Source organism: Drosophila albomicans, chromosome X, assembly GCF_009650485.2.
Source record: "Drosophila albomicans strain 15112-1751.03 chromosome X, ASM965048v2, whole genome shotgun sequence".
Taxonomy (NCBI): domain Eukaryota; kingdom Metazoa; phylum Arthropoda; class Insecta; order Diptera; family Drosophilidae; genus Drosophila; species Drosophila albomicans.
Window position 1 is genome coordinate 12,957,638 of NC_047627.2, and position 18,200 is coordinate 12,975,837.

At 40.8% G+C, this 18,200-nt stretch overlaps 1 protein-coding gene across 6 annotated transcripts in view; it reads left to right on the forward strand.

Annotated features, from left to right (window-relative positions):
* LOC117572231 (pneumococcal serine-rich repeat protein) overlaps positions 1 to 15,747 on the forward strand; it is a 31,970-nt gene extending 16,223 nt beyond the window's left edge. For 2 of the 6 annotated variants that reach the window (XM_052004759.1, XM_052004760.1), the window contains 9 exons: positions 4,047 to 4,511; positions 5,551 to 7,617; positions 7,684 to 7,799; positions 8,666 to 8,747; positions 10,541 to 11,275; positions 12,334 to 12,836; positions 12,900 to 13,631; positions 14,680 to 14,884; positions 14,945 to 15,747. In XM_052004759.1, the coding sequence (XP_051860719.1) occupies positions 4,047 to 4,511; positions 5,551 to 7,617; positions 7,684 to 7,799; positions 8,666 to 8,747; positions 10,541 to 11,275; positions 12,334 to 12,836; positions 12,900 to 13,631; positions 14,680 to 14,884; positions 14,945 to 15,031 (4,992 nt within the window). In that variant the 3' untranslated portion in view covers positions 15,032 to 15,747. Of the gene's footprint in view, positions 1 to 4,046; positions 4,512 to 5,550; positions 7,618 to 7,683; positions 7,800 to 8,665; positions 8,752 to 10,103; positions 11,276 to 12,333; positions 12,837 to 12,899; positions 13,632 to 14,679; positions 14,885 to 14,944 lie in introns of those variants that run through there. The other 4 variants (XM_052004761.1, XM_052004763.1, XM_052004767.1 and 1 more) reach the window with 4 other exon arrangements.
* Positions 15,748 to 18,200: the final 2,453 nt, after the last annotated feature.

The window sequence follows — 18,200 nt, forward strand, 5'->3', positions numbered from 1 at the left end:
TACTAGTGTAGTCCACATTTCATAGATAGTCAAATTTACACACACGCAGCTCAACACTTACACACACACACACACACGCAGACACAACTCTTATACATTTGCCGCTGCTATATATGTATGTACATACTACACGGCGCTAGATGGCGCCACTTTGCTAATATTGTAAGTGGCGCATTCAAACGCCATTTTGTTTTACACTCGTATTTACAAATATACACACATACATACATACTTATATATATATATATATATATATATACTCTTATATACCTATTCGTATTAATCGTCTCCGTTAATTCGATTCTAATGTTTTTTGCCAACACCTTTAAAAGTAAACCCCTTCCAAAAAAAAATAAAAAAAAGGAAACCCAAAAAAATCGATTCAAAAATCAAGCAAAAAAATATGAAAATATCGTGAAAAAAAGATTCGTAAAAAAATGCTTCCATTTTGTAGCCAAAAAACAAAAGAAAAAAACAAAAACGAAGAAGAAAAGAATAAGAGATGTGAAAAGTTGAAAATTGAAACTATTGTTGTTATCGTTGTTGTTATATTAATTATTTAGTGTCGATTATGTCCATTGTCTAATCCACGCCATAGTCTAGTCTCGACCTTTTTCGATTAATGTGCTCCAATTGGGTCTTAATTAAGCTTAAGTTAATCCAAAAAAAAAGTTTTGCCAAAACGCGTTGCCATGTTTTTTTCGTAGGTTATACACGATATTCGATTTTCTTAATTCGATATTCGATATTCGGCTACTTATTGTTAAAGATCTGTGTACATAAAATCCTTGACTTTCTCGACATCCACACAAACATATAATTCATATATTAAAAAGCTATATAATCTATGTAACTGTAATTGTAACTGTAACTATATAACTGTAATTATAACCGTAACTGTTAACTGTAAACCGTAATCGTAACTGTAACTGTAACAATCTTTGCTCAGTCTCAGTCTCAGGCGCCAATATGACGTACATTCACAATTCCATTCTTAAAATGCAGTCTAAAGGGGCGGCATAATATAATCTCTTGCATTTCCATAATCCCGCATCGCATATTTGCGAAATGCGAATCTCTTGAGAAGTCTATGTCAATTATTTCCAGTTATGACTTGCACTTTGTTGCCTTTGAATGTAGTCATAACACACACACACACACACACACACACATACATCCTAAACACACACTCGAACGCCTTAGCTGAGGCTCGCACAAGGACAAATTTGTGAAGAGGAGTCTCTTAATGAGCATTTGCATATTGCATGTCAAATACTTGTACTTTGTTGCTTTTATTTGATTTTCCCTTTTTCTCTCTCTCTCTCTCTCTCTCTATCTCTATCTCTCATTTTAATAGCCAAGTTCCTTCGTATTCCAATTACTCATTAATCTAACAACATTGTGTTTAGCCTACTTTCAGGCGATTACTTGAGTTCAATTCGCATTTTAATTGGAATGCAAAGTTCATGAAGGCAAATCAAATATGCAATGCTCTTACTTTTAGTAATTTATACGCATTACAACAGTATTTTGTGATTTTCTTTATAATTTAATAGATTATATAATATAATACTCTAGTATTATTTTAATTTAAATAGAAATCATTTTTCAATTAGAGCTGCCACAGAAATCGCTTCCTTTCAATTCTGAGCGAAATGATTCCGCCATCAATCCGCTTTTATTTCGCTGGCGTTTAGTGTTGCCACCTATTCCATTGAGATTTTTAAAGTAAAGGTCAGCGATGCCACTTTTATGTAGGGTATTAAAAAAATGGTGAATGGAACCAAATATGTTGTTTTAAATTCAACTAAACAAAACTAAACTAAACTTTTTTGAGGTAAAGCAAGCTTAACTGCAAAAATCGTTGAATTATTGTGCAGTTTGTGCAAATAGATGTGAAAAATTATACTTCTGATTCACTTGATTACTCCCAATCACAAAGAGTTTGCCAGAAATTGGTAAATACATCTTAGAGTTGTTGACTTTTTTAATGTTTTATTAATTGCATGATATCAGTTAATTCAATAAATAAATATTCTATTAAAATTAACAAAGAATAACATTAAACCTAATGGTTTTGAAGCGATAAAAATTTAATAAAAGCTAGGGAAATTTAATTTGACAAGTTCGGAATGAAATTTTTGTCGGAATTTCGGAATTTTTGACAGTGGAATCAATCGCTAGCGATTTTTGTGGCATGCCTGCATAAGAAAAATATATATCTTATTCTTAATTCTCAATTATAGAACTATTTAGTATGTCAGCCGTCGACTTTTCGATTGATTATTGCCTATTTGTATTATTTTTTCATTTTATATTAAGTTTTTCTCAGTAACCTTTTTCATTTTAGAACTTTAGCTAGTTTTTCGTAGTATTTATAACCACTGTGCGGGCTGAAGTCGGCGTGCCGCCCTCTTAGACTGCATTCGCCTTCCATCATAATGGGTTTTGATTCGATCTAATCTAAATACAACAATCGTTGCTTTTGCGCCTGAGCTACAAATATAAAGTATACGTCATGTGTGCGTGGTGGAGTTTTGAGCAAATTTGTGTTGCCGTAGCCGTAGCTTATTTGAATTCTCGTCGCCACCAATTATCTCGTTCCCTCTCGCTCCCGTTGCATTAAGCTATATAACATATATACTATATATATATACTTATTACGTATTATGTAAAACGTCGACACACGCTAAACACACACACACACACACTTATATAAATACCCTAAGAAAGTAAGTAAGTATGTGTATGTGTGGTAAATTGTCCCCATTGTACTTGTACTTAGTATGTGTGTCTAGGATTGTTTATAACAATGAAATATTTTTCGATTCCTATTATTCATACATACATATTTACTTATTAGTCCGTTTTTTGTGGTTTTGTTGATGAGAGAGAAGTGAAGTAGCAAAAACAAATGAAAGATGATAATATACATAACAAACAAACAAATATATTATGAAGATGATGATGATGATGATGATGATGATGATGATGATGAGATGAGTTTGAGAAACGATGAATAATAAAAACCAAATGATTCTTTGACTAAAAACGCTTGTGATGTTCTTTTTATTTCAATTCCTACCAAAAAAAAAAAAAAAAAAACAAAAAAAAAATACAAATTCTGCAACCAAGTGAAAGAAACAAACCCACCGAGCACTCACTTTGTACCACTCTGTACGTTGCCCAAAATATGTTATAAAATCAAAAAAAAAAAAAGAGTAATAATATGTTAGAAAAAAAAATACACTCTTCCCGGTCCCCGGTTCATCCTGCGTTCAAATTGGTTGACCAGCAAAAAAAACCAGACAAAATACTTAGAAAATTTGAAAATCAAATTAAAAATTGTGATGGACTCAATTTTGGTTTAGTTAAGTTCAATCAATCAATCAATCAATCTTCTTCTTCTTCTTCTGTCGCTTCCTTCATTATTTCCAACTCAATTCGCTTCCTTTTTGTTATCGTTATCGTCATTGTAATTTCTTGTATTCGTATTCGTATTTGTAATTGTATTGTTTGTATTTATCGTTATCGTTATCGCTATTGCTATGAGTTATCGTTATCGTTATCGTTGTGTGAACCTCGTTAAAGTGCAAGCGTTTTTAATCAAAGATGGCCAAAAACCCGCGAGTTTTTATTGTTTCTGTTGTTTCTCGAGCGCCAAGCCAAAGCCAAAGTCAAATCAAATGCCAATCAAATCAAAAGCCAGACAAGAGCACAATTCTCGAATTCCACTTCAATCGCTTTTGCTTCTTCTTCTTAAATACAAATAGCCAAACGATCGTATCCGAAATTAATCGAACGAAGCATTTACTATCGAATATTCAAAATGAGCCCATCACAAATTTTAATTTGCAAGCAACGTCGGGCAGCTGTCTATGAGCATACGATGGTGCTGTGCTGTGTGGTGGTGGTGATCTTGGTGGTGCAGTAGCTGGGGTTCCAACTGGGTTCGATCGGGGTCCTTAGAGCATCGGGGAGGGGCATTCTAACCAACCAACCAACCAACAAACAACAACCAACAACCAACGCAACGAATCTTGCAGCAACGCAACGCAGGTCAGCATGGCCATGCTGTGGAACAGATCGAGCTGCTGATCGATGAGAAGTGTCGCATCCTCAATAAGACCGGCACTCCCAAGTCGAGTGCCCTGCATCTCGCTAACTGGATGAAGGGTCAACTGGACAAACAACAGCAGCAGGCACGTCTGGTGGCCATCGCACGATCGCAGGAGAATGTGAGCGCTGAGGATGAGCAGTTGATCTTCAACAGCGATAGCGAGCAGGATGAACGCATCATCTACTGGACGCGACAGCAGCTCGAGAAGCGCACCAAGGAGCTCAATCTTGCCAAGGAGAATGGCGGCCTCTCCGCCAAGCCCAATTTCGGGGGCAAGCGACTCAGCGGTGTCGAGGAGCTCAGCATGAGCGCCACCTCCGACATCTACTCAGAGGCTGAGGTTGTGCCCAGCCAGATCAGTCAGTCGCATAGCACCACATCGGATAGCCAGGTGAGTGAACTGAACTGAACTGAACTGAACTAAGTCAAGTGTGGTGCACACGGAAGTTGGGCAAAGGGGGCCAAAGAATGTTGACTCTATGTAATCTAAGAAAGGAATTTACTACAATACAATTCGCTACAGAAAAGTGCATCTCACATTGCTAGACGATTCAAGGATCTTACGATTAGATGACACAGGAATAATGAAAGTTACTGCATTACATTTCGCCGTAGAAAAGTATTTTACTATAAGATTCAAGGAACTTACAATCACGCTTCTTCTTTCCAAACTTCTTGTCATTAATACATTTTGTTACAATCGTTGTTCTCCTTATTGTAGTTCATGGGTAGCTTCAGTAACTTGCCAAGTTGTTACTTTGTTTTCTTAGTCAAAACTTTAAAGTTTAGACACCTTCGCAAATTTTTTCGCTAAAAAAATGTCACCAAAAACAAGACGTCCAAATATTACATTCCTGTTTAGCTGTTTTACTTTAGGGAATGTCTAAATGGTATATGAAATATAAGTTTTTGGAATGTAAGTCATAAGAGTCATTAGTTGAATAATCAAGATAAAAATACAGGTTTGTGCTATTTTAAATTCTTAACGTAATAGTCAGGCTTTTCATTCACTCAAATGTGTCAGAGTTCAAGGGTATCAGAAAGGACAAAAAATGAAAGGAAAAACTCAACTGAATGGATAAAAGTGGAAGGAATAATTATTTAGAACTAGAGCCAAAAATATTATTTTTCTTTATTTAAATGAATTTCACTGAAAGGATATTTTCTGAGCGCATACTTTTAGGGTTTTAAGACTTTAGCTTTATATTGAGCGAAGAAAGTAAAAGCAATGGTAACCATTGTATTAAATTACTATCAAGATTTAATCAGAATATGTTCACTCACATTCTGGGAGTTCAGAGTCGACAATCTAAAGTCCGGTGCCCAACCTCCGCTACCCTCCGCTGTTTGCTTTGAGTGTGTAGAACGTATTGCTAGAGCTTGGATTTCTAGTTGTTGTTATTGTTTTTGTCGGCTACCCTTTCGCTTAGATCACAGTACGCTCGAGTCCCATTGTGCTCGACAAGTTGGCCGTGTGCCGTCACTGCCACAAGAATTGCCAGCAGAGCGCAGCGGGCGGACGTGGCTCAGGCTCGGTTGGTGGTGGAGCTGCCGCCGGTGGTGCAGCTGCTGGTGGCGGCTCCTCGCTGGTCTGCAACTCGCTGAAGGTGCAGCATAGCCAATCCTCACCGAATCGCTGCTGCAAGCTCAATGGCAATGGCAACGCCCCAGGTGCTCCGGTTGTCGCCGGTTGTCCCCCAACAGCTGCGACAAACACCCGGACAACGAGGACGGGCACGGGTACGGGCACGGGCAGCGTGACGAGCATGTCCAGCGGCACCACCGTCACCGGTGAGCTGTCCTCCAAGGTAGTCGCTAGCAGCAGTCGGCGCGAGACCGGCGACACGGAGAGCGATGTGGCTCAACTGATCACTGACGAATTGTCGCTATCGCAATCAGAGGCGACCGACGACAGCGTCGGGGCCATGCCGAACAGCAGCAGCAGCTGCAGCGTCATCGCCGACGCCAAGCTACGAGTTCTAGAGCAACATCAGCAGCAGCAACAGCAGTCGACACCCTTGGCCAATGGTCACTGCTCGGGCGCCGCTTCCATTTCCAATTCAGCATCCGCATCGGGTTCAGCTTCAGCTTCAGTCTCAGCATCCGCATCCGCCTCGGCATCCGCATCCGTTTCGGGATCACCGAAGGCGCAGCCACAGCCGCCGCCACGTCGCAACGTGACACGCATTGTGGCGCATGCCAGCCAGGAGCCGACGCGACCACGTGCCAATCAACAGGTCAAGGCAATTGTGACCATCACGGAAACCGCACGCATTATGCGTAGCAGCGATCGTCCGACAGGTGCAGGTGCAGGTGCTTCGGGGTCCGGTTCGATGTCCGGTTCACCGGCCAAATACGCTGCCTGCCATTGTCGCTGTGCACCCGAGGACTTTAGCCAAACGCAGCTGGGACCGGATAAGATGGAGCAGCAAACCTGCAAGTTGCTCGAGTCACCGAAGCAGAAGGCGACCGCGGTGCAGCGTCAGGAGGATGAACAGTTGTCCCTCATGCTCATCGGACTCGCGCAGTTTGCGCCCACTGCCAAGCTGTGTGGTCAAAGTCCGGGTCAGCAGAGCAAGGAGCAACGATCGCCCCTGATCACGCTAAATGATCAAAAGGTTGCGCTGACAACGCTCCCAACTCAAACGCCAACGCCAACGCCAACCATTGCTGTGGTCCCTCCGACGCCGGATGCCGTGCTGACCAAGACGAGTACGCATGTGTGGGACAACAGCGGCGGTGCAGTGACTGCAAGCAGCAGCAGCACAGCGACTACCACCTCAACCACCTCGACGGCCACAGCGAAGCAACCGCGTCAGGCGATCATTGAGAATATACCGGAGGATTCATGTGACGAGTCGCCGCTGGAGGAAGAACCTCCCTACAGACCGATGAGCAATGCGCTGCGACGCTTTGGCACGATGTCCAGCCTGGAGAAGCTGCCCTCCGATGAGCTGGACGAACTGGAAGACCTCGAGTCCTATGCACAGAATGGCCTCAACGAGGAGGCGGAGGCGAAACGTCACGAGGATGCCAACGATGCGGATGACGATGATGACGATGAACTCGATGCCGATGCTGACGCGGATGACGAAGATGCCGATGCGGATGATGCTGCAGCGGACAAGGCAATGGCACAGAATCTACACGAGCTTGCAGCCTGCTCGAGTGGCGGCAGCATCAGTGTGACCATCAGCAATGGGGAAGTGCTCGCCAGCGGAGCGTGGACGAATCGTGCCGGGGCCTTTGTCAGCGACAAGATGAGCTTCTTCGAGGAGTCGCGTGCCTTCATCGACAAGTACTTGGGTCGCTGGAATGTCAACGAGCAGCCACAGCAATCGCAGCTCCAGGGAGGCAATCAGACAGCCTCCGAGACGGACGAACAGATGGATGAGTGCACATCGGGTGCCACCTCGGGCGAGGAGGTCTGGGGCACGCCCACCAGCGGTGGGGATAACGATGACATGCAGCTTATTAACTCGGAGAACACGCACTCGGTAAGTTGCCATCTTCGCGATGGAAGTTTCGATCGATCTCGATGCAATCACTCTTCAACTCTTTAGTCACCCACCAAGTCGAGCACATCGCTGAACGATGACGATGATACGGAACTGATGATGGATGAGCTGCTGATGGCGCCACCGATGACGGCGAGCACAATACGGGGACTGCTGCCACGGTAAGTCACCCGGCACTATGCACATTGTATGTATGTAGATCGATAGTCGCTAGCTAACGACATTATTAGACTTAGTCTGCCAAATCGACAAAACGAAGTAAATCAAATTCAAAATGCTAACCAAAATTCAATGCTAAAGACCGCCAGCGATCTATAGTTGCTTAAACTTAAGTATATAGCTCTAAATATATATACATATATATGAATATATATTCTTATTTTTGTGTGTTCTTTTGGATTTTTTTCTGTAGTTTTTACAGGTGTTTCTTTCGTTCTTTCGTAACTCTCTATCCACAATCCATTGAATTCAATTCGCTGTTCATCTGTAAACAGTTTAGCTTAGCCTACTAAATACTATTTACTCTATTTGTATCATCTTTGGTTAGCTTAGATTATTGCTAAACGATTAGGTATATCCATAAAGAAAATGAGGCAAAGTGAGCAAGAGAGTAAGAGGGAGAAACATACTCGATTCTCATCTAATCGTTGATAGTTGCGTATAATAAATATATACTCTCATATATAGTATAGTAATACTTTTATATTCAATACGCTAGTCTTCTAATTCATCTCTGTAGTGTATATTCAATAGCTAAGTAACTAGTACATCTATCTATATCGTATATATGTTATATATGACATTTGCTCAACTCAAAATTTATATCATTTGTGCCATCAACAATACACCAAAACAAACAACAACATAAATCGAACAACAAAACGACAACATGCAATCCAAACCAAAAACAAAATAATACCACAATCAAAACAAAACAAATTCGTTACATCCCATCGTATCGTATCGTATCGTATATCGACTCTCGTATATCGTGTATATCGTATATATCGCAACATGTAATGCTTAGACGCCGTCTTGAGCCCCTGTTTGAGGAGGAGACCGAAAGCGATGAAGAGAAAACCCAGCAGGACAGCGATGACATCAAAAAGGTGGGTCGTATTTAGAACAAATCAAATCAATCAAATCAAACCAATTCAACTAGTCTACAACGAAAAAAATAACCGACAATATTCGGCCAGCACCACTTTACGTTCAAATGCATTTTAGCACTGTTATTTCCACTTGCTTTTCAGCATGGCAACACTGCCCTCGATTTACAATGACTTCGGCATAGCCGAATAGCGAATACTCTCACGGTGGCAAAATCAATCATCGCATCCATCACCAAATTAATCATGTTATCTGAATGTTAGCATAATATTTTGCTTTGCTTCCTCTTTTTTGTCATATTAAATTACTCAATCAGTCATCAATCAAGGTCCTTAAACGAACATCAACAAATCAATCATGGTTTCTAAGAGTAAGCATATTAGTTTGCTTTGCCAACTTTTTTTGGTCATATTAAATTACTCAATCAGTCAATCAATTAATGCCCTTAAATCGCCACATCAATCGTCGCATCCGTCAGTAAATCATTAAGTCTCCTTTTTTGCCATATTAAGTTACTTAACCACACATCAATCAATCAGTCAAGGTTCTTAAATGACAACATCAATCAATCCATCAATCATTTCGATTATCAACATTTCAAACAATTTATCTAAGAGTCTGTAAATTAGCTTGCAATGCAAAATTTTTTTTTGCTAAATTAAATTATTCAATCACTCATCAATCAATCAGTCAAGGTCCTTAAATGAACATCAGCAAATCAATCAAGTTATCTGATAGTCCACAAATTTGTTTGCTTTGATTACCGTTTTTTTTGCCACATTAAATATCTCAATCACACATCAATCAATCAATCACCGTATTTTAAATTTGCAAACAATGCGAGCCCTGCTAGAGTATTTGTGTTTAAATGTTGCCCACACAGTGCGCTGCATGTATTGCTGTCAATCAAACGTGGCCATATCAATCGGAATTGATTGATCTCTTCATTTTATTGATTTTGTTTCGATTTCTTCGTCTTCTTTTTTCCATATGCGTTCTCAACAACAACCAAAATCAACAACAACAACAACAATATTAATCAAATGCGTCACCTGCCTCATCATCATCATGACAAACAAAAATATCATCAATCAAACAATCAATCAATCACCTACACCACCTACTCGTACATCAATATCTCTTTTCTGTGTAAAAATGTACTTCAAATTTGCTTAATTCATGATACAACTTGTACTTGATTGTTGTTATTAATATTATTATTATAATTATTATTACGATTATTGTTGCTAAAATCACTTACTATAAATATATGTGTAAATGTGTGTGTATGTTTGTGCGTATGTGTGCGTGTGTGTCTGCGTGTACGAATGTTTGAATGTGTGTTGTATATATAGAAAGTCGTAGTGAAATTAGTGAAGCTTTAGCCAAACCTGCAATACTGCGAGCTCATAAACATCACACGCCAGGACAGAGACCCACAGCCGAAACAAATCGATTGACAATGATAGTATGCACTCCAATGGCAAATCGATATCGCTATCGTTAATCACAACGACATCGACATCGCTATCGACATCGACATCAAAATTACAGTTGCAATTCCAATTGAAATCAACGAACGAACAATGAATAAATCCACAAGAACAACGAGGACAAAACAACAACAAGAACAACAACAACAAATGAACTAAACCAACAATCAAGCAAGCAAATAATCTCGATAATCAATCAATCAATCAACCACTCATAAAACATATGAACTGAACTGCAAGCAGGAGGCTTTATCAAAACCAGAATTGATTAGTTGAATTCTATTCCCAACAATTGGTAGGGGGAAGCAACGACAAATGGCCACTACCTAGAGGATTCGGCTGGAAGTTCAAGCGAAGAGGCGCCTCTCTCAGTGGGCGATCCCCGGGACGAGGAGGAGGAGCTGGACCTGAACGAGGACGAGGAGGAGGAGGAGGAGGAGGAGGAGGAACCGGATCACTCCAGCGAGGATCGTCTTCAGCCGAATCTGGCTACCACAGCATTGGGTCCACGGCCACTGGCCAAACCTTTGACTACTACCATGCTGTTGCCCACCACAGCCATAACGGACTCGTCCTCGACTCCTCCCAGCCAGAGTCGCGAGCGATCTCAAGTAGTTGTAGTGCCACCGCCAGTGGCCTCATCCTGCGAGTATCTACTCGAACAGCGACCATCGATCGCAGCAACGACATCCTCCACATCGTCGATAACCAATCACGCAACGATGACGACGACCACGACGACGACGACGATAATGACGATGACAACGACGAAGATGATGATGACGACGACGACGACGACGACGATGACGAGTACGGCGATGCCAACTATGCCAGCCAACATCTGCCAGCGGGCACCAGCGACGACGGCGAGTCGAGCTCCCTCATCGATTACTACAACAACCAGCAGCGGGAGCGACACTATCAGCAGCGCCGTCAAAGCCATCGTCAAGCCACCGAGATTTATACCACCACCGCCGCCGCCTCGTCGTCTGCTCCTCACGCAGACAAATCTAAGCGCTGCGGCGGGCAAAGCGGTAAGTCTAAGGAACCTTTTTCAGATGCCAAGCAAACATTTCCTATATTCTGTCCTAAGAGATCCGATTTCTGTCAGTCCGTATGCCTCTTGAGCAGCCAAAACTTTATATTCTATACCATAGTGCTTCCAAATATTACATATTCAGAATCCCCATTCAGCTTCTAAACAGACTGCCCGAATTCAATAACAGATGTCAATGGAAGATCACAAACTTACGTGATGCGTGACATTTTCAAATTCTTAAATTGTAGCGTTGTATGTAATAGCATACATTATCATACCAAATAGCGCTTTTGGTATATTTTAGTATTTTTTTGTATTTGGTTTTGGAATATTTTTAGGGATAACATCGCATTCGCACTGGTTTTCTTTCATTAAAGAGATCTAGAGTGTATCGTTCATACTATATTTATCATTTTACTCCTGGAAGTCAAATAATCCTTAATTTGACTATATCCTGGATGCATGCTTTAACAACTAAGAATGCTGCAGCCGAGTATGCTTGAAAGAGATAATATTCTTAAAATATTTTAAAATAATATACTGAAAATATACTAAAATATACCAAAAGCTATATTTGGTGATGTAAAAAAAACAATAAAGCTCTAGGACCGACAAATGGACATGGCTATACCATGTGTACGTATACAAGTACGTAATCCGTAAAATATTTCAAAATAATATACTAAAAATATACTAATATATTTGGTGGTCAACAAAACAATAAAGTTCTGCAAGATCTAGGACAAACAGATGAACATGGCTATACCATAAAGAAAACCAGCACGAAAGTGGTATTATCCGTAAAACATTCCAAAATAATATAGTGAAAATATACTAAAATAACCAAAAGCTGTATTTTATGCTGTGAAAAGCATTAAAGCTCTCTTAGATCTATGAGAAACAGGCAGACATGGATATGCTGTCTCGGCTGCTGACCCTGAGCAAGAATATACATGCTTTATAAGATTGGAGACGCCTTCTTCCTGCAGTCACAATGTTGTGAAACCCTTTCTGACATTTTCCCTGATGAATTATGCGCTCTTTCCCTTGCAGCCGCCACCTCAAAGAAAATCTGGCGCTACTGCTGACAGTGGTTGCTCGGCGGCTGTCGCCGACGCCGCCAGCGCTTCGCCCACAATCGGTATCGGGTCAAGGACAATGCCTGCGAGTACCAGAACCTCTGCGGCGTCGTCGACATCCGGCCCAAAACGGGCATCGTCAACGATAATCGAGACCTGCCTGCTGGGTGCCGCAGCGCCGGGCGGCTCAGTCACTTCATCAGCAACAGTCTCGAGGATGGCAAAGCCGAGTCGATCGATCCAGAGCAGCCCAGCTGCAGTGCAGCCGCCATTACCGGCACGGGAACGGGAACGAGTGCGGGAGGAGGACAACGGGGCGGGAGCCGGACAACGAACGGCGGCCGTTGCCCCAGTGCCGCACGTTGGTTGCGGCTTAAGTCCAAGGCTCGAAATGCGTTTGGCACTCAACCACGACATACTCGGGGACGAGGACTTGATCTGCTACGAGCCTGGTCCCGATCTAACAACTATTCTGGGGTGAGTGTGCGAAACTGAACTGAAACTAATCAGTGATCTAAATAAACATCGTTTTATGTGCAGGCACGACCTCTCCACATTTCATCGACTGACGGGTCGCGATTTATTGAGTCGTTCAGCCACGAATCGGGTGCAGCCAAAAGAGGCTGTCATATCGTACTCTCAACAACGCAACTCCAAGATGGACACACCGACGGTGAATCGGCGTCCACGTCCCGCGGTCTCCGGTGTCGTGGCGGCATCGGGCTCGGGCTCGGCGCCGAGGAGTCGCAGCAGCAGCAGCCACGGAAGTCCACGCGCCGTTGGTTCAGCTCGTGCCGTCGGCGATCGACAACGCCCGCATCCAAATCCAAATACATGGAGCAGTTCTGCATCTGCGGCTCGAGCCGTCGGCGGGAGCGCAAACGTCGACGGCAACAGCACAAATTGCAGCAGCAACAGCGGCGCGAGCAAATTAGGCGATCTGGAAATCTTAGCGAGACGCGAGAAGATATATTGCATGTCTCAATTGAGGAGTGGCTATCAAGTCAGGGCGACATCCGAGACAACAACGAAATTGAGCGCGACAACAGACACAACCACAATGACAGCAACAACATCGACATCGAGGTCGACAACGGCGACGACGACGACGACGATGACAACGAGACGCGACTGTTCCTTGCCAACGAGCCGAGCAGCAGCAGCAGCCTCTCTGACGAGGACGATGAGTACTACTTCGATGGACGCAGTGGAAGCCACAACAACAACGACTGAACCATGCCTCGAAACCGAAGCGGGCAAATCAAACCGTCTGTGAGTAGCTAACTAGCTAGTTGTCTCATTGATGCTCGCTACCCCGTAGAACGCTGAGTAAAGCGGGCGGTTGGGTTAAGCAGCGGGGGTCTGAGAAAGGCAGAAGACTTTTGAAAATAGGAAAGTAGGCTGCATAGTAGTAGTCTTAGTAAAGCAGGCTGCTTAAAGTAGGAGGCCGAGTAAACTAGGAAGTTGTGAAAAATAGGAAACTGAGTGAAGCAAACTGGGTAGCATGCCTTACTATAGAGTAAATTTAGTCGTAAGGCGATCAATCCGTTTGACTCTTTGGTGCTCATAGAATGCTGAGTAAAGCAGGAGACCGAGTAAGGTAGGAAGCTGTGAAAATTATGAGTGAGTAAAGCAAACTTTGTAAAGCAGGAGGCTGAGTATAGCAGGCTTACTATAAAGCTAATTTCGTATAAAGGCGATCAATTCATCTGACTCTTTGGTGATCCTAGAAAGCTAAGTAAAGCAAGTGCCATGGTAAAGCAGGCGGCTGAGTGTAGCAGGCCTTACTATAAAGGCAATATAGCTCTGAGGCCATCCGTCCGTATGCCATTTTATGTCAACCCTTAGATAGCTGACTCGAAGAAGGATGAATAAAAGAAGTCCTATTATAACAGCATTTTATACCTACTCCGGAATGTTCGACTATTCTGCTATGAAGTTCTTTAGTTCGTTTAGTTCTTTAACACGAACGCAAATGTTTTTCTATGCTCTCTCAATATTGATAGCAATTCCACATTATTATTATTATTATTATTATCAGTTAGCTGCCTCTTATTTTGGCCCTAAGAACCATCCGCAAAGTAACCACCTTGGTTTTCCTAAACAAATGTAATATAAAGTAGCGAGTGTCTGGCAGTCGAGCACACTCGACTGCTTAACGTTTACAACTTGCGTTTGTAATTCGTAATATTGATTTGTGTATTAATTTTTCATGCTTTCGTTTAATTTATTGTAAATTTGTACGGGTAGCGAGTAGCTCACAGTCGAGCAAACTCAACTCAGCAGCGCTAATGCGAGTACTTGTCAAATACTATTGCAGCATTAACTTTATCAAGCGCCGCAACTCTGAGATAACCGCCGGCGGCAGCAGCAGCAGCAATCCCAACAACAACTCTGATAGCACATACAACGAGCAGCAGCAGTTGATGTTGCAACTACATCCGAGCCATAGCCAGAGCAGTCAGCTTCTGAGGCAGTCACCGGATGCCGCGGACATGGCACAAATGTCACCGCGCAAGGATAACGTAAGTGTGAAGTCCCTTCTCTTTTTTTTAACTCATTCTTGATATGGCGTCACTTTGCAGGATAAGCCCTCGCTCAATCGCCGGTTGTGGAAGCAAATCACTAAACGAAGACGCACCAATTCCGTATCCCAAATTGTCGCCGGCTAAGACGTCCTGCGCTCCAGCACTTTCGCTCTTGCTTCAGCACTCGCAGTAGCACATCCTCTATCCGCTATATTTGTCTACGATATCACTTCAATTTTCGCATCCCGAGATGCACTCGATTGTATGTAGATGCCTGTTGAATGATCACACGTGTGATATTTGCCAGCCTAATGCTTTCATTATTGTATTGTGGTGTGTGGCATTTAGTTAAGCCTGAGTTTAGTTAGATGAAAGCTCTAGGGTCGTTTACACTGGCGTTCATGCTGTATAAATTTGCATTAATAATATATTTACTGAATTGACAAGATAAATGTGCCTGATTCATGCTGAACTGCAAAGCTGGAAAGAGCATCAAATATTATGTAGTAGTAATCTGCGTTTAGAACTTCGATCAATTAATAATTGTAGTGACATTTTCCATTGTTTCCACTGCACAGCAGTGAGCAGTCTTTTCTTTTGCAAAAGGATTTACAATGTGTTTACACTATGGAAATGTTAATGTGTTTACACTATTGAAATGTAATGTGTTTACACTATAATACAGTACTATGTTGCAATGTGTTTACACTACTAATGCTACGTGTAAACGGCCTTCATATTGATTAAGTTGGTGTCTAGACATTTAAATTGAGCAAAGTTATGTCAAAACTAAGGCTATACAATTTACAACAACAACAAAAATGGTAACGAAAAACCAAAAGAAAACAATGTCAAACTTATGCTAAGTTTTTTGATACTTATGAACTTTGTAGCTAGTGAAACCCTTAAATGAATGATGACGTATGATGATAACGTAATGATGATGATGATGATGATGATAAACTTTATGATGTTGATGAATATGACGATGCTACGTCCAATTGCGTCCAAGTCCTAGGTGACTCCTGCCAATCAGCTAAGGGGCAACAAGCAAGCAAGCAATCTCACTCGTACTCGTACTCGTACAATAGCCAGCCCAAGCGCGAAGCCAAAAACTAGACTCAAAACCTAGGAAACTTTTTAATGAAAAATCAGCCAAAAAAAACTGAAAGGAACAACGAATGAGGAGCAGCCAGCCTAAAGTGAATACTTTGAGTTCTGTTACTGAACACAGACACACAATATCTAGAGGAATTACAACAACTGGGGGCGGGATATAGTAGAGCACACACATACACAGCCAAAAAGAAGAAGAGAGAGGTGTAAAGCATATGAAATATGTTTAGAATATTTTTTAGAGAGAAGCTAAAAACACACACATACAATAAATACGAGTAAACTGATATCGCATTGGTAGCAAAGTCAAATTAGTTTTGGGTTCACACTGGATTAGCCAGTGTAAATGGGGCTTTTGAATTTGATTATTTTCAATTAACAATGAAATTGCCTTACATTAAAATTAACACTAACATTTAACACACAAAAAAAAAACAAAAAAAAAAAAAACAAATTTAACATGAACTATTTATTGTATTTGTAGCTTAAAACAAAACAAAAACGTCGTCTTTATACAATGTATGGTATTTTGCAATTGTCATTTGTCCACTACAATACAAAGAATCTAATTATAATACATATTTAAAAAACAAATTAAGAGAAAGGTAAAACAAAAAAACAAAAAACAGAGTATTCGTAGTTGCAGAATCGATCAAAATACAGCAAACAAGTTTTAAGAATTCGAATTTTTTGTCTTTAGTCTTTAAATGGATCTTATATCACAGCTATACAGATGCAGATACAGATACAGATACAGTATCTGTCGGATAAAGATGATAATATTTGTAGCAATTTGCGATATGTGTACGAGTATTGTATGTGCATTTTGTAGTTTATTTCACATTGAAATTGTTGAAAGCTAACAAATTATACGATATAAATAACAAAAGTGAATAAAACGAGTAAACAACAAATAAACAGACAGCTAACAGGCAGACAGACGGACAGACGGACGGATGGACAGACAACGATCAAGTACATTTATCAGCTTTAATAGAAATTCTAATAAAACTTACATATGTAGCTATATAATTGATACACACTCACACACAAATAAAAACAAAACACATATATATATAGTATATACTTTGAATAGCATGTACAAGATCGAACTATTAGGCATTTATCACTTTTAATCATTATACAACAAATAACAAAACAACAACAACTACTGCGTCGAATGCATTGAATTTAAATTGTGAATTGTGAATGTAAGGCCCATTTACACTTACATTCTGCAGTCAGTCTGCTATAGGCAGTATACACTTTGCAGAGCCGTCCCTTGAATACCCACAGCCAGCAGGGCAGACGACTTTCGAACACGTTTTAATTTCTTTCTCCACATTAATGAACTCGTACATAATGCGCGAGAGTGAGAGAGAGAAAGAGAAAGAGAGATAGGCGAAATACTTTGTAAAATCAAATTGAAATTTTGACATTGACAACAACATTTAAAAACACACATCTAGGATGTTGGTTTTTTTTTTAATATTATATTTTTTTTATTAGTGCATTAGATTGTAAATTTAATAAACTTAGCAAAATGAATTTTCCTCTTGAAATTCAACACTAAATTCAATTATTTGAGTGAACAAAAAAAAAATAAACAAAACATCAAAAGAAAACACTAAATTCAAAATAAATTCAAGTCAGAAATTAACCAAATTTTTGTTTGCACTTAACAATCAATCTATTACATTTCAGCCAAAACGTCAACGAACTACAAAATATAATATACGACTATATAAATAAAATTTCCTGGGGAGGGATCAATTAATAATTAATTTCCCCAATAATTACCCGCGAAGGATATTATCCCTAGAGCAGGAGTGCCAACTCCATTGCTCTCATAGCTTCTTTGTTTTTGTAATTGCTAATTGCTATACAAAGAGCTATCGCCATACATATGTACATACATACACATGCACATATATATGTATGCGAACGTGTAAGGCATTCTCACTGAAAAAGCAAAAACAATTCTGCTGCTCACTGCCTGTACAAAACAAAATACAAGAACAATTTTGCGCTTTCTTTCTTTACCTCTGCCTATGGATTGCGCTAAGCAACAACACTTGCGTGGGTTTAACCGTTACTTCACAAATACGCATGCAAATTGTGGGTTTGTCGAAAAATTTGCAGTTGTGTCTTTAGTTATGTGTTTGGTGAGTGTTATGAGTTTGATTGCATTAACAAT